Below are 15,366 nucleotides of genomic sequence, written 5' to 3'. Positions count from 1 at the left end.
CGGCGTGCATGTCACGATTTCGATTCATGGATCGATATGATCGGGGTTGGGTTTGACGCTGCAGCTACCCATGCCCCGCCCCGGCGGGCCTTCGCCGCGCGGTGGGTTTGGTGAGACATGGTACCACGTGCCCTGCCCTCTCATCTTCGTTAGGCGAGTAAAGCTGATCGATCCTCAACTTCAATTGATCTGATCGATGCACCTAGCGACCCGCAGATGCCATCTTAAGATGACGCGTACGTGTAGCTATATGGAGTACTATATGCCTGCCCTTGGAGCTTGGAGATTTTGAAGTAAGCTTGCGCTGCGTATGCTAATTGGGCGAGAGAAAGCGGGTTTATTTTTTGTGAATTTTTTTTGTGACAAGCACGTACGTGCCTCAACTAACGGCGTGCACATTAGCTAGCTAGCCACGTTACCACGGTTCGGTCGGGAACCACGCACGGCTTTACAAAGTGAACATAGTTGCATCACCCGGCCTGCATGCCAACTTTGTGACCAACTTCGCAATATTTTTTTAGAGATGATGAATGTGATCAAAATGTACATAGTTGCTTTTTTACTCTCTTTAGTTTATACTCCCTCCGTCCCATATCAAGTAACTTTCTATTACATGTAATTAGACGCTTTTTAGTCATACATACATCCATATTTAAACAAATTTGAGTCACTTAGTATGGGATGTAGAGAGTAGTACATAGTACATGTATAAAGGTTTTACTCTCCGCAACAGCACTTGCAAAAGCAAAATTGAATCTATGCAAAAGTGTGGTATAACAATAGGATGCCTATATGTCAGTCGCCTAATTTTTAAACAAAAACTTTAAATATCAATTAATACATTAGAATCGTTGGATTAAGATATGGATGTCAGCTCTCCAATTTCTCTTTTCCACATACGACCATTGGATTAAGACCACAGACAAACACATCGACTTATCTCTGACTAAAAAACAGACGACTTCTCCTCATCAAAACCGACAAGAATAAGGTGAATATCGAAGCTAAAACAAGGAAAAAGAAGGCAACTATAGAATATCCGGGAAAACAAATATCTCTAGAGAAAAGAATAACATAATTTAGACATGCATGGAAAATAACACAAAGGCAAAATTGAATCTCTCTATTGAATTCTGCTTGCATATTATTTCTCTCGATTCTGACCAAGCATGTCACACACCTGAATGTCACCACCTTTCTGTTTCCTGAAGAAAATGAGTGTCACCCAACTAGCTAGCATCGAAAATTCGTCCTTGTAATGAAATGCATGAGATCGTGCATGTATGGATGCACGTGAGCAAAGCCAAAAGTCTCGGTCGATGTCACACGTAAACACATCTACTCATACTCCGTACAAAGTCGTGACATAAACGCAGTCCCGCTGCCGGCCATCTCCGGCGACGACGCCGCGGCACACCCAGACGGACTCGCTACAGCACCGCAAGCCGCACTCCGGGACGCGGAGCCTGACCTCGAACACCTTATCTTCCCCTCCTCCTCGCGGCACGCGCGTCCGGCTCCCCCGCGCCACCACGGCCGGCCGCAGGAGCTCCCTGGCCTTCCTCGGGGCCGGCGCAGAGCCGCCGCGTCGTGGGCGCGCTGGCCGCGAGCATTTCGCCTTCGCCGCCCCGGGAGGAGAACACCTCCGCGTACGTGCCGCGCTCCACGCACGCGCGGGACACCAGGTTCCGGGAGGCAACGCCGAACGTGAGCCTGAACTCCGGGTCCACGACGGCCACGGCACTACTACTACTGTCCGTGTGGTTCGCCGTCGAAGGCGAGGGCGTGGGAGCTGCGGCGGCGGCTGGGATTGGGGATAAGAAGCCTAATTCGATGCCGGAGGCGGAGTCGATGGCGACGGAGTAGTGCGGGTCCCAATCCGAGTGATCCCACATCCATAAGACGGCGGCCAACGCGGCCATCCCCGCCACGGCCAGCACCGAGATGCAGAGAGCGCACCACCAATCCCGTCGCTCCTTCCGCTCCTCGTCGAGGACCTGGCGACGGAACCGAGCCGACGACGACAACGAGGATGGCCCGTGTTCGATGCCGGCCATGTCGATCGATCGAACGATAGAGTACGTATATGTTTTGCTTCGCTAGCTAGTTTGGTTATGTTGCCAGGCTTGGGGGCTGTACCTGTCAACTTAATTACTTCGGCGTGCGTGTGTTCGGTCATATATATATAGGTCAGATCGGCAGCAGATCGCTGAAGGATTTCGTGTCGGAGACGGATTAATTCGTTTGCGAATCATTGTTGCATTAATTCGTTTCCGAATCATGGTGGGATGAATCCGACCGTGCCTACGTTTTGCGGCCGCACTACGAGCTTCCTCAGCCTGGCGTAGACATTCATCAAGCAAGCACAAATAACAACAGAGCATATACGCAACTGACGGATCGTAGCAATGTTGGGAAATCAATAAGCACCAAGCATAAAACATTGTGATAACTGATAGAGAAGCTAACTTTATGCTGCATGGGGAGCAGTTCTACACCATACATGTGTCAAAACTGCATACTTGATGTTTTTTTCTGTAACTTTCTGCGATTGAAAAAATTACCACTACCAAAGCTTTGTCCAAAAAATCAGCTCGATGTAATACGTCAGGTTGGAACAGACAAAACTTTTGCAGTAACATCTTTTCGGCTCAAAGCATAAAAGGTGACAAGCATGTGGTGACCATGGTTACATCTGTTTTTCACGCTACACAGAGAGTACAGTAGTGTACATATATATAGCTCTTGGTCTCTGTATGTGTGTTTATCGCTCTAGGTTCCAAGTTTGTGCCTGGCACGCATTTTCCCCACGTCTACTTCGTGAGCATCTTCTTGTAGTCCTTGAACGTGCCTGAGAACGGAGCAACCTTGCCATCCGTCACTGCCCAAAGCTCGTCGACGCTTCCCGTAATCAGATGCTCGTCGTGACTCACCTGCAATAAAGAGTACCATTTTTTTGTTAGGATGATGCTACCTGAGTCCTGAACACGGAAAATAACACATGTATCCATCCTGGAGGCAGGCAATGTGTTTTTTACCATCAGCACTCCACCCTGGAATATGAGTAAACCCTGGATGAGAGCCTCCACCGCGTCAAGATCCTGCAACAGACACAAATTCACCAAGTCAGGAATTGCCCCTGTTCCCAGTGGTTGCCCGTCCTTGCTTGATTAACTTACAAGATGGTTAGAAGGCTCGTCAAGAAGAATAATGTGTGGCTTCTTGAAGGTGATTTTCGCAAACGCAACCCTACTTTTTTGACCACCTGCCAATTGGAGATGCTTTAATTTGGAACAAGAAAATTAAAACTATACGAGTAAATGAACCCCTGGTCAAATGTATCATAACTCTCTCGAAACCGAGGAAATCTTAAATTTGTAGCAATTCATCGTCAAGCTAAAAGCCATCTAGGACATTGTTGTGTTATTACCTGATAAAGTGTACATAGATTGGAGGGCAAGATTTCCTGTAACACCGAAGGAACCCAGATGCGCCCTCAGTTTCTGCTCAGGTACACCCTGCAAAGACCATAGTACAGTTTTACATACCAAATATAGCATATATATCTTCTTAACTAACCGCAAATGATAGTTGGGCAGCTTACCGGGAAACATCTCATCATGTACAAAAGGGGGTTCACCGTTAAATCAAGTCCATCAACATGATGTTGACTGAATACAGCCATGCGGACCTGTAACAGAAGCAACAGGAAAAATCAACAAATAAAGTAGTGGAAAAAAATCCAACAAACAGGATTCCGCAGAAAAAATTATGCAGCTGCATTATCCAAGTAGAGGTCATATGCACATACAGACATGCCTAAGATCATGGTTCAGAGTTTTCTGTCTAACCCCGTAATGACATGGATACAAATAATACAAGACTTTGACAAGGGAAGCATCAGAATGCACATGCAGGCATCTCATTACAAAGCTATTACGACCCTCAAAAGCAGAACAATCATGGGGAATCAAGAATGATATGGGAATGGTTCCATAGTAGTGGTAAGTAAAAGCATCCATATTGTAGCTCTACAAGGACAAAGCACCTTGGGGGAGCGGAACACTGTTCCCGATGTTGGTTGCAGATCTCCAGATATTAATTTCAGTATAGTGGACTTGCCAATACCATTTGGACCAACCACTGAAACATTGAATCAAATGCCGGAGAAATATAAAAACCACAGCTACAGAAAGCTATTTATTATTCTCTAGTCAACAAAAGGTGAGGGGAACAAAGAAATCATACTTGCTATGCGGCTGTCGAGGTCAATACCAAAATTCAAGTTCTTAAATAAAAGAGGCCCCCCAGGATAACCAAATGACGCGTCACTGCACAAATTAGAAATAATATTTCATTTCAACAGTGAAGATCGAGTGAGACAAATACATATGTCAGATATATCAAAAAGAATATATGCAACTGCTAGGTCTCAAATCTCAACTGAAAAAAGCTACAAAGAATTACAAAAACAAAAGAAAGTAAGAGAACTGTAAATACAAAAGGAAACCAAATAAGTCATGAAGTTCACATGGGAAGAGCAGAACAAGCATCCACAAAGGGACCAGAAATGAAACCTGAAGCTAATGATTGGTGGTCCAGGGCGGTCATCTGGGGTTGGGAATTCGAATTTATAGCTGCAAAGTATTATCCAGGAAATTGGTAAGCCAACAGTAGACAATATACCAAAATAAAACAGATTTAAGGAGTCAACATACTCCGGGTCACTGACAACTGCATCAACATGTTCCATTCGCTCCAATGCCTGAGATAATGCAGATAACATAATCAAGTCAAACATCAGATTGATCACCGGTCAACATTTCAGACCAAACATTATCAGCTATGAATTCTTAAACATATGTTGAGTGAATAAAACAACAGTAAAAGTAATGTTTTGAATACTGAAGATGTTTAGATGAAGTCATGGAAAGAGAGGAAAAATGTACCTTGATTCTTGATTGGACAAGTGATGCTCTCTTTGCATTGTACCGGAACTTGTCAATGAATGCCTACATAGAAAATAGATAATAAACATCATCCTCGATCTTTCCAAAAAGATCTAGCTGCATGGAATATTGGGATATTTCCTAGATAATGCATTCTTGCTTTCACGGTTTCACCCTCGAGGTTAGATCAGTTTGGCCCTCGGCTGTCCGTATAGCTGTTATTGTTACCAGGCACCACTGCACTCCCACCATCGGACCAATTACACATCCACTTATTCAATACTATCCTTCCCTACAATAGTATTTTCCACTGTAGGAGGATGACATGGCATGATAAATGCCATATAAGTTTCTCTGCTAAACAGCATACAGAGCAAATGAGGGCATTGCTTATGTGCTCAAAAAGGGATATCAACCATGAAAAGGCATGTGGTCTCTTATGTTTTTGGCGTAGACCACCTTTCAACTCATATTTTGCTACAGAATCAGCATAATGTTTTTCTCTCTTTTTCGAGACAACCAAGCAGTTTCTTGAAATTGAAAAGGTGTATTAATTTACTTTGGGTGCTAATGAAACACACTACAAGCAGAAACCTACCTGCATGTGCCCTCTGGCCTTTTCATTTGTTTCAAAGGCTTTCATCTGATTCTTGAGGTGTTCCTCCCTTGTCCTCTCAAATGTGTCGTAATCACCTTTGTAAGCATGTAGCTTCTTACCATGCAGATGAAGAACGTCGGTGACAACCTAGAAACAAAATGCACATTCGTCATTCAATTATTACATGGAAATAGAAGTGTGCTCATGAAAGTATACTATTTACAAATTGAGCAAATCATATCAATATATGCTCCTGCATAACAATGCTAGGTGTTCATACCGTATTCAGAAACTCCCTAGCATGCGACACAACAATGAATGTCTTTGGCCACTTCAGGAGATATGTTTCTAGCCATAACACAGCATGGAGATCAAGATGGTTCTGCAAAACGATACGTCGTTAGCAACTAGAAAGAGAAGACACAAAACCAACCTCATAGTCCACACTCACGGTTGGCTCGTCAAGTAGCAGTAAATCTGGCTCAATGAATAGAGCACGTGCTAGTGCTATTCGCATGCGCCATCCACCAGAAAATGCTTTTGTATTTTTGCGCTGCATTTCTGGAGTGAAACTAAGACCCTGCAAAGAGTTCAATCAGAACAGTTCAATGTAACTGTAAGAATTACACTGGTTGGGACAAACAAGAATAAATTACCGAGAACTGAATTTCAACAAATAAACATACCGCCAAAATTGATGCAGCACGAGCCTCCGCTGCATCTGCATCAATGAAGTCAAGTCGTTTATATATCTCCTCAAGCCTCTTGCTGATAGCATCTTTGTCAAGACCACTCTTGCTATTGCCTACGCCCGGGTTGGACTCTGCCTCATACTCCAGATCTTTCTGTATAAAATTAGTAGAGCGTAAGCAACTCAACAAAACAGTGAAAAAAAAGGTTAAGTTTCCAAGAAAAACAATATGCAGAAAGCTGATTCTACAGTTTATTCACCTGTAGTTGACCCAGATGGGCTTCTTCTTGCAAAAGTTGAACCCGTTCAACATCGGCATTCAGAACACACTGCAAAGCTGTTGTGTCATCACCCGTGACCTCTTGCTCAACATGCAATATCTGGCAGTTCTTAGGAATTCCATCAATTGCATGTTGAGCCATAGCTCTCAGAAAAGAAGTCTTTCCAGTACCATTTCTTCCAACAAGACCTGAAATGGGCATCTAAGTAAATGAAAATGTTGAACCAAAAAAACAAAAAGAAAACAGGGATTGATACATTGCAGAGAAATACTACACTACTGACAGTGCTACTTTTAATATTTGCACTCCCATGTTCTAAGGCTATTTCTAGGGAGTTGCTACTACAAACCAGAGTTAACCCTCGAAAGAATAAGTGATGGGATCATCCTGAGCAGTTGGGACATGATTGTCATCCAAAATCTCTACCCCCAGGGAGCCTTCTGAATAGGTGGAAACTTGAGATATACTGTATGTAGTAATCTGAGTTAACTCACCATAGTGCCTTCCAAAAGCAAGTGTTATAGTGACATCTTGAATAAGATCACGACCACCAACAGTAACACTGAAATTCTCCATATGGATATCCCTAATGACTGGCCCACCATCATTAGTGTGATTTACATAAACCGGAGGCATTCCAGCCCTGAGCGCCTCCATTTCAGCAACATGCATTTGATACTGGGCCTGCAGCAACAAGCAACACGACATACATCAACGTTTAATGAGGGAAGGCATTTTCAAGTGCACATACCGTTTTATCAAAGGGTAAAATCATGCTAAGCACTATTGATTCATTGAAGACAAGCACAGCATCATCTGGCAATGTAGGATTGAACAGCTTACCTCTCTTTGCCTCTCTTCTTTCCTCTTGTTCCGTTCAATCTTGGCTTTATCTCGTGAGGATAGCAAGGGCGCGTCAAATACATTTTCCTGCTTCTTCGGAGCGACCTCCTCTTCCATCCCTGCATTCATACGCAAGGGTGTAGCAAGGCTCCGCACAGCTTGCTTAGGTTTAACGATGCCATGACTTCCCAATTTCTCACAAAGCTTACTGCAAACCTATATAAAAAAAGGAAACCAAAAAAAACCATCAGAGTCATGTTGAACGAACCAAAATCCAAATCAAACAAATTCCTCTATTTTTCCACTCCTAAACCCAGATGGTCCTCATGCGTCTCTAGTAATTCTTTAATGGGGGCAAAGGAGGATGGCGCAGGCGTCACAAAGGTCGGTTACTACTAACAGCTAAGTCATTACAGGAAGTGATCGAGCTAGACTACAATTATAACAACTGAATGATAACCAAGTCATGTTAATGTGAGCGGTGGTATACTGAGATTTCCAGGCGTTCGGCGTCTAGAACACAAACTGGATGGCTTAGAATAGGCTCATAGCGATGCGAAGCGATTGCAGAAATGAAATAAGGAGGAGTACGCATACAGGTCAGGATACACATCACCGCCAAATCGAAGAGCTGATGAACCAAATTGGGGGGCAAAGCGGAATCGCGGCGGAGGGGCTCTGTTTTACCTCGAGGCAGTGCTCCGTGTCGTAGACGCAGCGTGCGTCGATGAGGAGCTCCCCGAGCGCGTCGAAGATGCCGTGGCCGTCGGGTGGGCCGAAGTCGAAGTCCTGGTCGGCGAGGACGTTGGCGATGTAGTCGACGATGGGCTGGTCCACCTCGTCCACCACCGAGTCCCCCAGCACCTCCCGCACCACCCCCATGCTCGTCGCCACCAGCGCCGCCATCGCTGCTCGGAGCAGGCAGGCAGGCGACACGAAGCGAGAGCAGACAGCGGCGGCGAAGCAACCCTACTCGGGATTCGGGAGGGAGGAATGCAGCGCCGGAGCGGAGCGGGTGGTGCTGCTGCTGGGTTTACGGGCCCGATGGTGCATCGTTAATGGGTCGTGGGATTCGTAAGTGGGGAGAACTTGGCCTCTGAAGGCCCATTAAACTGTCTATCGATAGGCCTTTGAGTTCTTGCATATTTGCTCCGTCGTGTGTTTTGTTTTTGTTTTGTTTGCGGGTCGCGTGACTTCCCTTTTGCAAGTGGGGAGAACTTGGCCTCTGAAGGCGTCGATGCTGGAAAACGAACCAGGAGCTAGGCGGAAGCCCAGCGGGCAGGAGCCTAATCGGCTGTCGGACACGAGGGGAACCATAAATTAACATCTGGTTGCAGTTTGTGTATCTTCTTTGTGATGTTTTGTGTCCTCGTGACGGCGTCTTGGTGGAGGAGGCGACGGCGTATGGAATAATAGTCTCTCGGCTCCATCATCTTCCTGGCGTAGTCAACACGATCTACTCCATGGATCTAGCGGATCTCACGGTTTGTTTTTTTCCTTATTTTGGTCTTCTTTCTAGTCGTTAATCAGCAGATCGACAACCTGCCTTGTAAGGGGTGCGTCCTCGGACAGAGTGCGTTCAACGATATTAGGTTCTCATCGGTTGCGGTGAGCGACTCATGCGGCTATTCAAAACCTATAAGATTAGTCTAACTTATGCAGTTTTGGTCTTCTGCAATTTCATCACCGAAAGCATGGAGAGTTTTCAAGATACGAATGACGGATCAAGAGTTGTTTACTTCAAAGAATCTTGATGTAACTTTTAGTTTCATTAGGGTTTTTTTTGTTGGTTGTCGTTTCAATTTCGATCGTTTGTACTTTGTTTATGAATCAATAAAGCAAGATGTTTCTAAAAAAAATACTGGAAAACGAACCTTCCCTAAGAAAAACTAGAACTCGTCTCTTCTCCCTGATACATTTAATTTTAGGTAAATTTGAGACAAAAAATATGAAACGGAAAGAGAGTACTTGGTTAGTACAAGATCTGAGATTCCGTAGACTGCACTATGCAGAAACGTGCCTTTTCCTCACGCCGTCACGCGCAGCCGCACATGCCCTGGTCACGCGATCAGACTCGGTGATTCGCACTGTCAGCCTGCATTTGGGCAGCTATATTTACATGTATTTCATTCAAGCCGAGAAGCATGGATGAGCTGCGCGAGATCGAGGTGGAGTAATATACGTACGTACGCGTGTAGTAATACGTCTCCAAAACAAGATTGTACGTACGGATGTCTCAACTTTTAACTATTTGAATGCACTTATATACTAAGTCATGTTTAGATTCATCAAAATTTTAACAAATTTAAGACATCTTTTGTTGGACGGAAAGAGTAGTAAACCTGCGCCATGGCCCTTAATTTATTTACTCGATCTAGAGGTGCAACATGGTGACCCTCAGGGTATCCTTTGACCATTCTTAGTTTAAACAAATGAATTAGTTTTTCAAAAAGTTATGTCATTTTAAAACTTTAGTTCAATTGGTTGAACTAAGAAGGATCAATGGTAGACCGAGGTCACGAACTTACGGCTCTAGCTCGATCCATATATCTATCTACTGATTAAACCCAGAAAGACCCCGGCGCCGGGTGCCAAGCCAAGCCAAACCACAAAAATCGATCTGTAGATCGATCCAGCCATCAAGCAACACTGCCTTGATTAATTCAGATCCGGCCATGGCAGCTCTTTACGACGATGACGGCGACGACGAGCAGGGGAACCAGTGCGTGACCGACTGCTTACGGTGCATCGCCATCTTGGCCGTGGTTACATCCCTCATCGCAATACTAGTCTTGACCGCAGCCACGCTCGACGCGCACTTCCGGCCCGTCTACCCGCGCTTCTCCGTCGCCATCGGCTCCGCCTCCGGCCTCGACTTGCCCTCGACAACGATAACCGACGACAGTCTCCCCCTGAAGCCGGAGTTCAACCTCACGGTCAGGGTCGGCCCGGACGCGGACATCCTCAGGGCCGGCCGCGGCGGCGCGTGCATGGAGGCCGGCATGTACGTGGAGGTGTCCTACCGCTGCGTGCCGCTCGCCGCCAGCGCCGCCTCGACCCGCGCGCTCTGCACGGGGCCGGGGGAGCCGTGGAAGGAGGCCGCCGTCGTGGCGAGGGGCGCCGGAGTGCGCCTGCCGGGGTACTTGATGGACAGTCTCGCGGCGGACCTGCGGAACGGGGTGCCGGCGTTTGATGTCACCTTGAGGTCCGGCGGCGCCGGCTCCGAAGACGGGAGGGTGAAATCGTGCGGTGGCAGGGCCGTCGGGGACGACGGAGCGTTGGGGTCCGTGTGCGATGCCGTGCCGCGATGCCACGACCGGGATTGGAACCGGCGGCTGGCGATTTGAGCCGTCATGATCGATGCGACGTACTCCAGTAACATTAATTACTAGACTTTTTTTAGATTATTAAACGCTGGAGTAGCTGTTGCTGTTGCTGCTGCCGTATACTCCTATAATTCTGATGTTAGTTCATGTTTCTTGTACATGCTTTATTTTTAAAGTAGATTGTTACCACGCGACAACGTACTGGTGTTGGCGATGTTAACTTTTTTTGGTGTCAACTCCCCAGCGGGTCGCCCTTCGTCGACGTCGGAGACGCTCCTCTCATACAGGCCGTAGAGGTTCTCTACGGTGGTAGTCTCCTCGTAGTTTTGTTCGACTTGCTAGTTAGTTTTATTTAGCTCTCCCGTTCTTATTTTCCTCATTATTAGGCTATTCTGACTTTTCGATATAGGATTAATTGATACACGTCGGTCTGTGAAGTGACTACCTGTTTCTCAGTCTTATGAACTCTTGTTTTTAGGCTAATACTCCCTCCGTTCAACAAAAAATGTCTCAAGTTTGTCAAAATTTGGATGAATCTAGACATGACTTAGTATATAGATGTATTCAAATTTAGTCAAAAGTTGAGACTTTTGTTGGATGGAGGGAGTATATATATTCAGGTGGGGAGCCTTTTCCCCCTTTGATTATACTTTAAAAAAATCTGGTATATAAGAAGAACTAAGTTGTTGCATGTGTGTTTCTTGCGACAACAAAAAAGAAAAGAAATTGCTTACATACGATGAACAAACGACTAGTTGGTTGGACACGAACCCTAGACAGCTAGCTGATAGAGGGTGTTGACTGAGACATATGACATTGTCTCCTGTCGGCATTGATCTACTCAATTTGTTTTCTTGTTTTTTAGGCTAAAACAAATGAATTTAGGGCTAAAAAAGTCTAACACAAACATGCCAAGTCGTGGAGTAAAACCATGGCATGTTGTCACCAAAACCGTTTTAGATGGATGAGGTGCCATTAATGTCTGATTTGGACGGTCGGAATTAACAATATTGCGTATTTTTCAATAAATTAGGAGACGAAAACAATATTTTTGGTAGGTAGTAGTACTGCGTAGCCTCTCGCATGCCTAAACGGTCTTGATGCGTTTACGGTTTTACTCGTCTCTCGTCTTCTTATTTTTTTGCAGGTACTCTTCGTCTTCTTTTATCTACTACTACTCGAATTGTTGTCGGCCTAGTTTTGTTTTGCGAGCACTGAATGTTTTGTTTCCTTCTCTCTTGTGTGTCGCCATACTTTTGTTACAACTGACATATGTAAACGGCTAAATCACCTGTTACCCTTACGGATACGAGAATGGATTTTCTACTCTCAAGCATACTGCACGTCCTATTAAGGCCGTCGGACCCTTGTTTTCTGACCATTCGATCTGGGTGTAGCCAAAGCGGCTGGCGGCAAGAGGACGGAGGTAGAATTGTTCCGTTTGTGATTCAGATTTCAGATCGATGGGCTTAGCTAGGGACGTAGGGTACTGTTTATCTTTCTTTTTCCTCTTCTCCTTTCCCGTCGCTCTCACCTCGCCCAGGCCATTGCTGTGTTTTCTCCCGTTTCTTCTCCCTCCTTCTTCCTCTTCCCTCATGCATGGCTGTTCACCCCCGTTGATGTCTCCCCTCGTCCAGCTCTTCCCCCGTAGTTGTCTCCCCTCGTCCGTGCCGGCGTCGTGCAGCGAGCTCCATGTATTGCGGCTTTGCCATATGGAGGCTCCGGTACATGCACGTATGGTGGCTTTCCCATATGGTGGCCTGTCTTCTTCCTTTTCTCTATTTCTGTTACCATACAAACGGGAATACAGTGCCTAAAATAACCTACGCATATATGGAAACTACTAAACTAATCACTACCGGGGCTCATGCCCCTAATTGAGCCCACGTCTAGCTTCCTGGATTCTCTCCACAACGGCAAGAAAAGAGATCGAGAGAGAAACCAAAAAGGATGGGTCCGAGATGCGGAACGAATAGGTTAGGGATAGGGGGCTGTAGACTTTCCGTCTGATACGTGGGCGCGATGGACGGTTGGTGATAGGAGGAGTCAAAAGATCGGGAGCAATCGAAACTTTTCCTTACGGATACGTCAAACGAGAAATCCATCAACCACAACGGTGCAAACTTACACGTACTACTAGAACGCGTGCCCGAAACGGAGCAGCTGACCGACTCCGTAGTGATCACGTAATTAACCGGCCGGCGGCCCGGTCTCCATGCAACGCACAACGCATATATAAAGCCTGCAGGGAGACCCCCGTGACACCGAAATTCCGATATATATATATCCAAGCCCTAGCGCTCTACGAGAATCGCTGAACGGTCGAGCGGAAGCAAAGCAAATCGCCGACCGGCCGGTCCAATTCCCAAACAACTGCACACGCGCGCGCCATGGGAGCCGACGAAGGCAGATGGACACGCGGAGACACCAAGTCCTGTTTCTGCTTTCTCACGATTCTAATCATCGTCGTCAGCTTCGTACTCTTCATGGTCTTGGGGACCCCCAGCCCGAACTACTACGTCGCCATCGACTCCGTCTGCGGCCTCGACTTCCTCCCTGTCCCTTCCACGCCACCACCGCCGTCGTCGTCGCCGCCGCCTCCGCCGCCGGCAAACACGGATCTCGTCATGAACCCGGTGTTCAACCTCACGCTCCGCGTCAACTCGGGCAGCCCGGGCTGCGGCGCGTGCCTGCACGCCCGCACGTACATCGAGGTGTCCTACCGCTGCTTCCCCGTCGCCGTGACCCCCGTCCTGCCCGAGGACCTCTGCGTGGGGCCGAAGAAGTCCGCGGACTGGCACGTCACGGCGCGAGGGGCCGGGGTGCGGCTGCCGGGGTTCATGGTGGACGGGCTCGTGGCGGACGTGAGGGCCGGGACGGAGGCGTTCGAGATCACGCTCAAACGGGCCGGCAACGTGGCGGCGTGCGGACTCAGCCGGGTCGGGGACGCGATGGGGAGGTGTGAAGGTCACGGCGACTGTCCTGCCCATCCGGAGAGTACCGCTGCCCTTGTTCCAGTGCCGACAGGTTAACAACTTATTAACATGGACCTACGCTCGATCCAGACCCCTTCCGCGCTCGATCAAGATCAGCTATTAAGATGCGTCAGGCCGGCAATTTTCTACATGATTTTTTGTGTGTGAAGAGATCATTTACTGTAGTAGATTTAAACACTGTTGCTGATCATGTAATGAACTAATAGTTTCTGTTTTAGTTATTGTTAATCAAGCGAACGAGTCTCTAGCCTAGTGGCTCCAGTAGCATCCCTTTGGTTCTGGGTTCGACTCCTCCGGGAGGCGAATTTCAGGCCGGAAGGTTAAAAAAATCCTCTCGTCTGTCCCATACCTAAAGCACAGGTCTGAGGCCGGTTTTGATTTCACGTGGCGCCGCGGTGCCGCTGTGTATGGGTGGGGCATGAGGTTCGGGGATTTTCTAGGCCTGTGTGAGAAGGTCTTCTTCTTTCAAACGATACCCGGGGGTTTCTTCCCCCCGCAGGCCTAGTTTTTTATTGTGAATCAATTTGTAGTACATGTTATATTGAGGGCCTTTTTACGGTACAATTTACTTGTACTAGTTTAGAGTAGTATTGCTATCTCTAAATTTGGATAGTATCGCTAATTGATTTGGTACAATCGAATGGATTTTTCCTTCAAAAATGTTTATTTTAAAACAAAAATTCATGTAAAAGTTGGAACAAACCGAACAATCTATAATCGCTTTCAACCAATTTCACGAAACGATCAATCCGAAGCATAGCAAAGCAAGCCGATGACCCAGCCACCCAACCCATGGGAGCCGTCGATGACAGCGGCCGCCGTTCAGGTGAGAACGCCAAGGGCTGGCTGTGCTACCTCTCGTTCCTCCTTGTCGTCGGCGGCCTCATACTCACCAGTCTACGCGACCCCTAGCAAGAACTACTACGTCTCCATCGACTCCGTCTTTGGACTCGACTTTCTCCCCGCCGGCGCGACCTCGACGCCGACGCCCACCGGCACCGCTATCGCCCTGAGCCTGGCATTCAACCTCACGCTGCGCGTCAACGAGAGTGAATTTTCTGCCCACGTAGGTGGCTACCTCGCCAATCTACGCGCGGCCTGGAGCGGAGACACGGGACTGCGCAGCAGCGTAGGTGCAGTCTCTACGCGGGGCAGCAGGAGCCGAGCTGGAGATGCGGGCCGGCGCAGCGGCGGGGGGTGGGGGCCTGCCGGTGAGATGGCGGCGCCGCTGTCTGGATGGAAATGGGGAACGGGCCGAGACGCCCCCTTTTATTTTAAAAGGTTCTTATTTATTTTTCCTCCCACGTAGACCCCACAATTAACGGTCAAAGTATGACAGTTAGGGCCCACCTGAAAAAGGACAAGTACTGACAGGTGGGACCCGCATCAACGGATATGTTCTAACATGTGGGTCCCCCACGCTAACTAACAATTCCTATACAGCATCTTAGAAGACTCGCTTAGGCTTTTTTGCACTTCGACCCAATTGGTGTATCCTGTGAGCCAGCGCAGCGTGGAATGATTCGCATCGTCTAACTCATCCTTCTGCGCCAGCGTGAGGCGAGTCTGGTCTTGAATGGTTTACGTAAGCAATTATCTCGGCTCGCGGCGGACGCGAGGTCCGGGGTCAAGGCGTTCCATGTCGTGCTCAGGCGCGCCGGCGAAGATGGCTACGGCGAGTC

At 47.4% G+C, this 15,366-nt stretch overlaps 1 protein-coding gene across 1 annotated transcript; it reads right to left on the bottom strand.

The window, feature by feature from the left end:
• Positions 1-2,506: 2,506 nt before the first annotated feature.
• Positions 2,507-8,371, bottom strand: LOC100835638 (ABC transporter F family member 3). The gene is made up of 18 exons (XM_003570443.4): positions 8,050-8,371; positions 7,363-7,578; positions 7,014-7,203; positions 6,499-6,707; positions 6,234-6,392; positions 5,999-6,127; positions 5,828-5,929; positions 5,548-5,694; positions 4,950-5,012; positions 4,719-4,765; positions 4,578-4,637; positions 4,249-4,331; positions 4,049-4,143; positions 3,605-3,691; positions 3,431-3,518; positions 3,180-3,265; positions 3,039-3,101; positions 2,507-2,933 (listed from the first exon to the last, which is right to left on the bottom strand). Exons 1-18 carry the CDS (start codon positions 8,266-8,268, stop codon positions 2,814-2,816), a joined length of 2,163 nt encoding a protein of 720 aa, XP_003570491.1. The 5' UTR covers positions 8,269-8,371; the 3' UTR covers positions 2,507-2,813.
• Between the last annotated feature and the right edge of the window lie 6,995 nt (positions 8,372-15,366).

Source organism: Brachypodium distachyon, chromosome 3 (assembly GCF_000005505.3).
Source record: "Brachypodium distachyon strain Bd21 chromosome 3, Brachypodium_distachyon_v3.0, whole genome shotgun sequence".
NCBI classification, from domain to species: domain Eukaryota; kingdom Viridiplantae; phylum Streptophyta; class Magnoliopsida; order Poales; family Poaceae; genus Brachypodium; species Brachypodium distachyon.
Note: the sequence above shows the minus strand (reverse complement) of the source record. Positions and strands in the feature narration are given on the sequence as shown.

What these genes read in the sequence shown, in the direction of transcription:
- LOC100835638 (XM_003570443.4), bottom strand. Translation starts at nt 8,268, where the DNA reads ATGGCGGCGCTGGTGGCGACGAGCATGGGGGTGGTGCGGGAGGTGCTG. An exon ending in CCCATCTGGGTCAACTACAG is followed by an intron (nt 6,393 to 6,498) that starts GTGAATAAACTG and finishes AATTTTATACAG; the next exon opens with AAAGATCTGGAGTATGAGGC. An exon ending in TCCAGGGTGGAGTGCTGATG is followed by an intron (nt 2,934 to 3,038) that starts GTAAAAAACACA and finishes TCTTTATTGCAG; the next exon opens with GTGAGTCACGACGAGCATCT.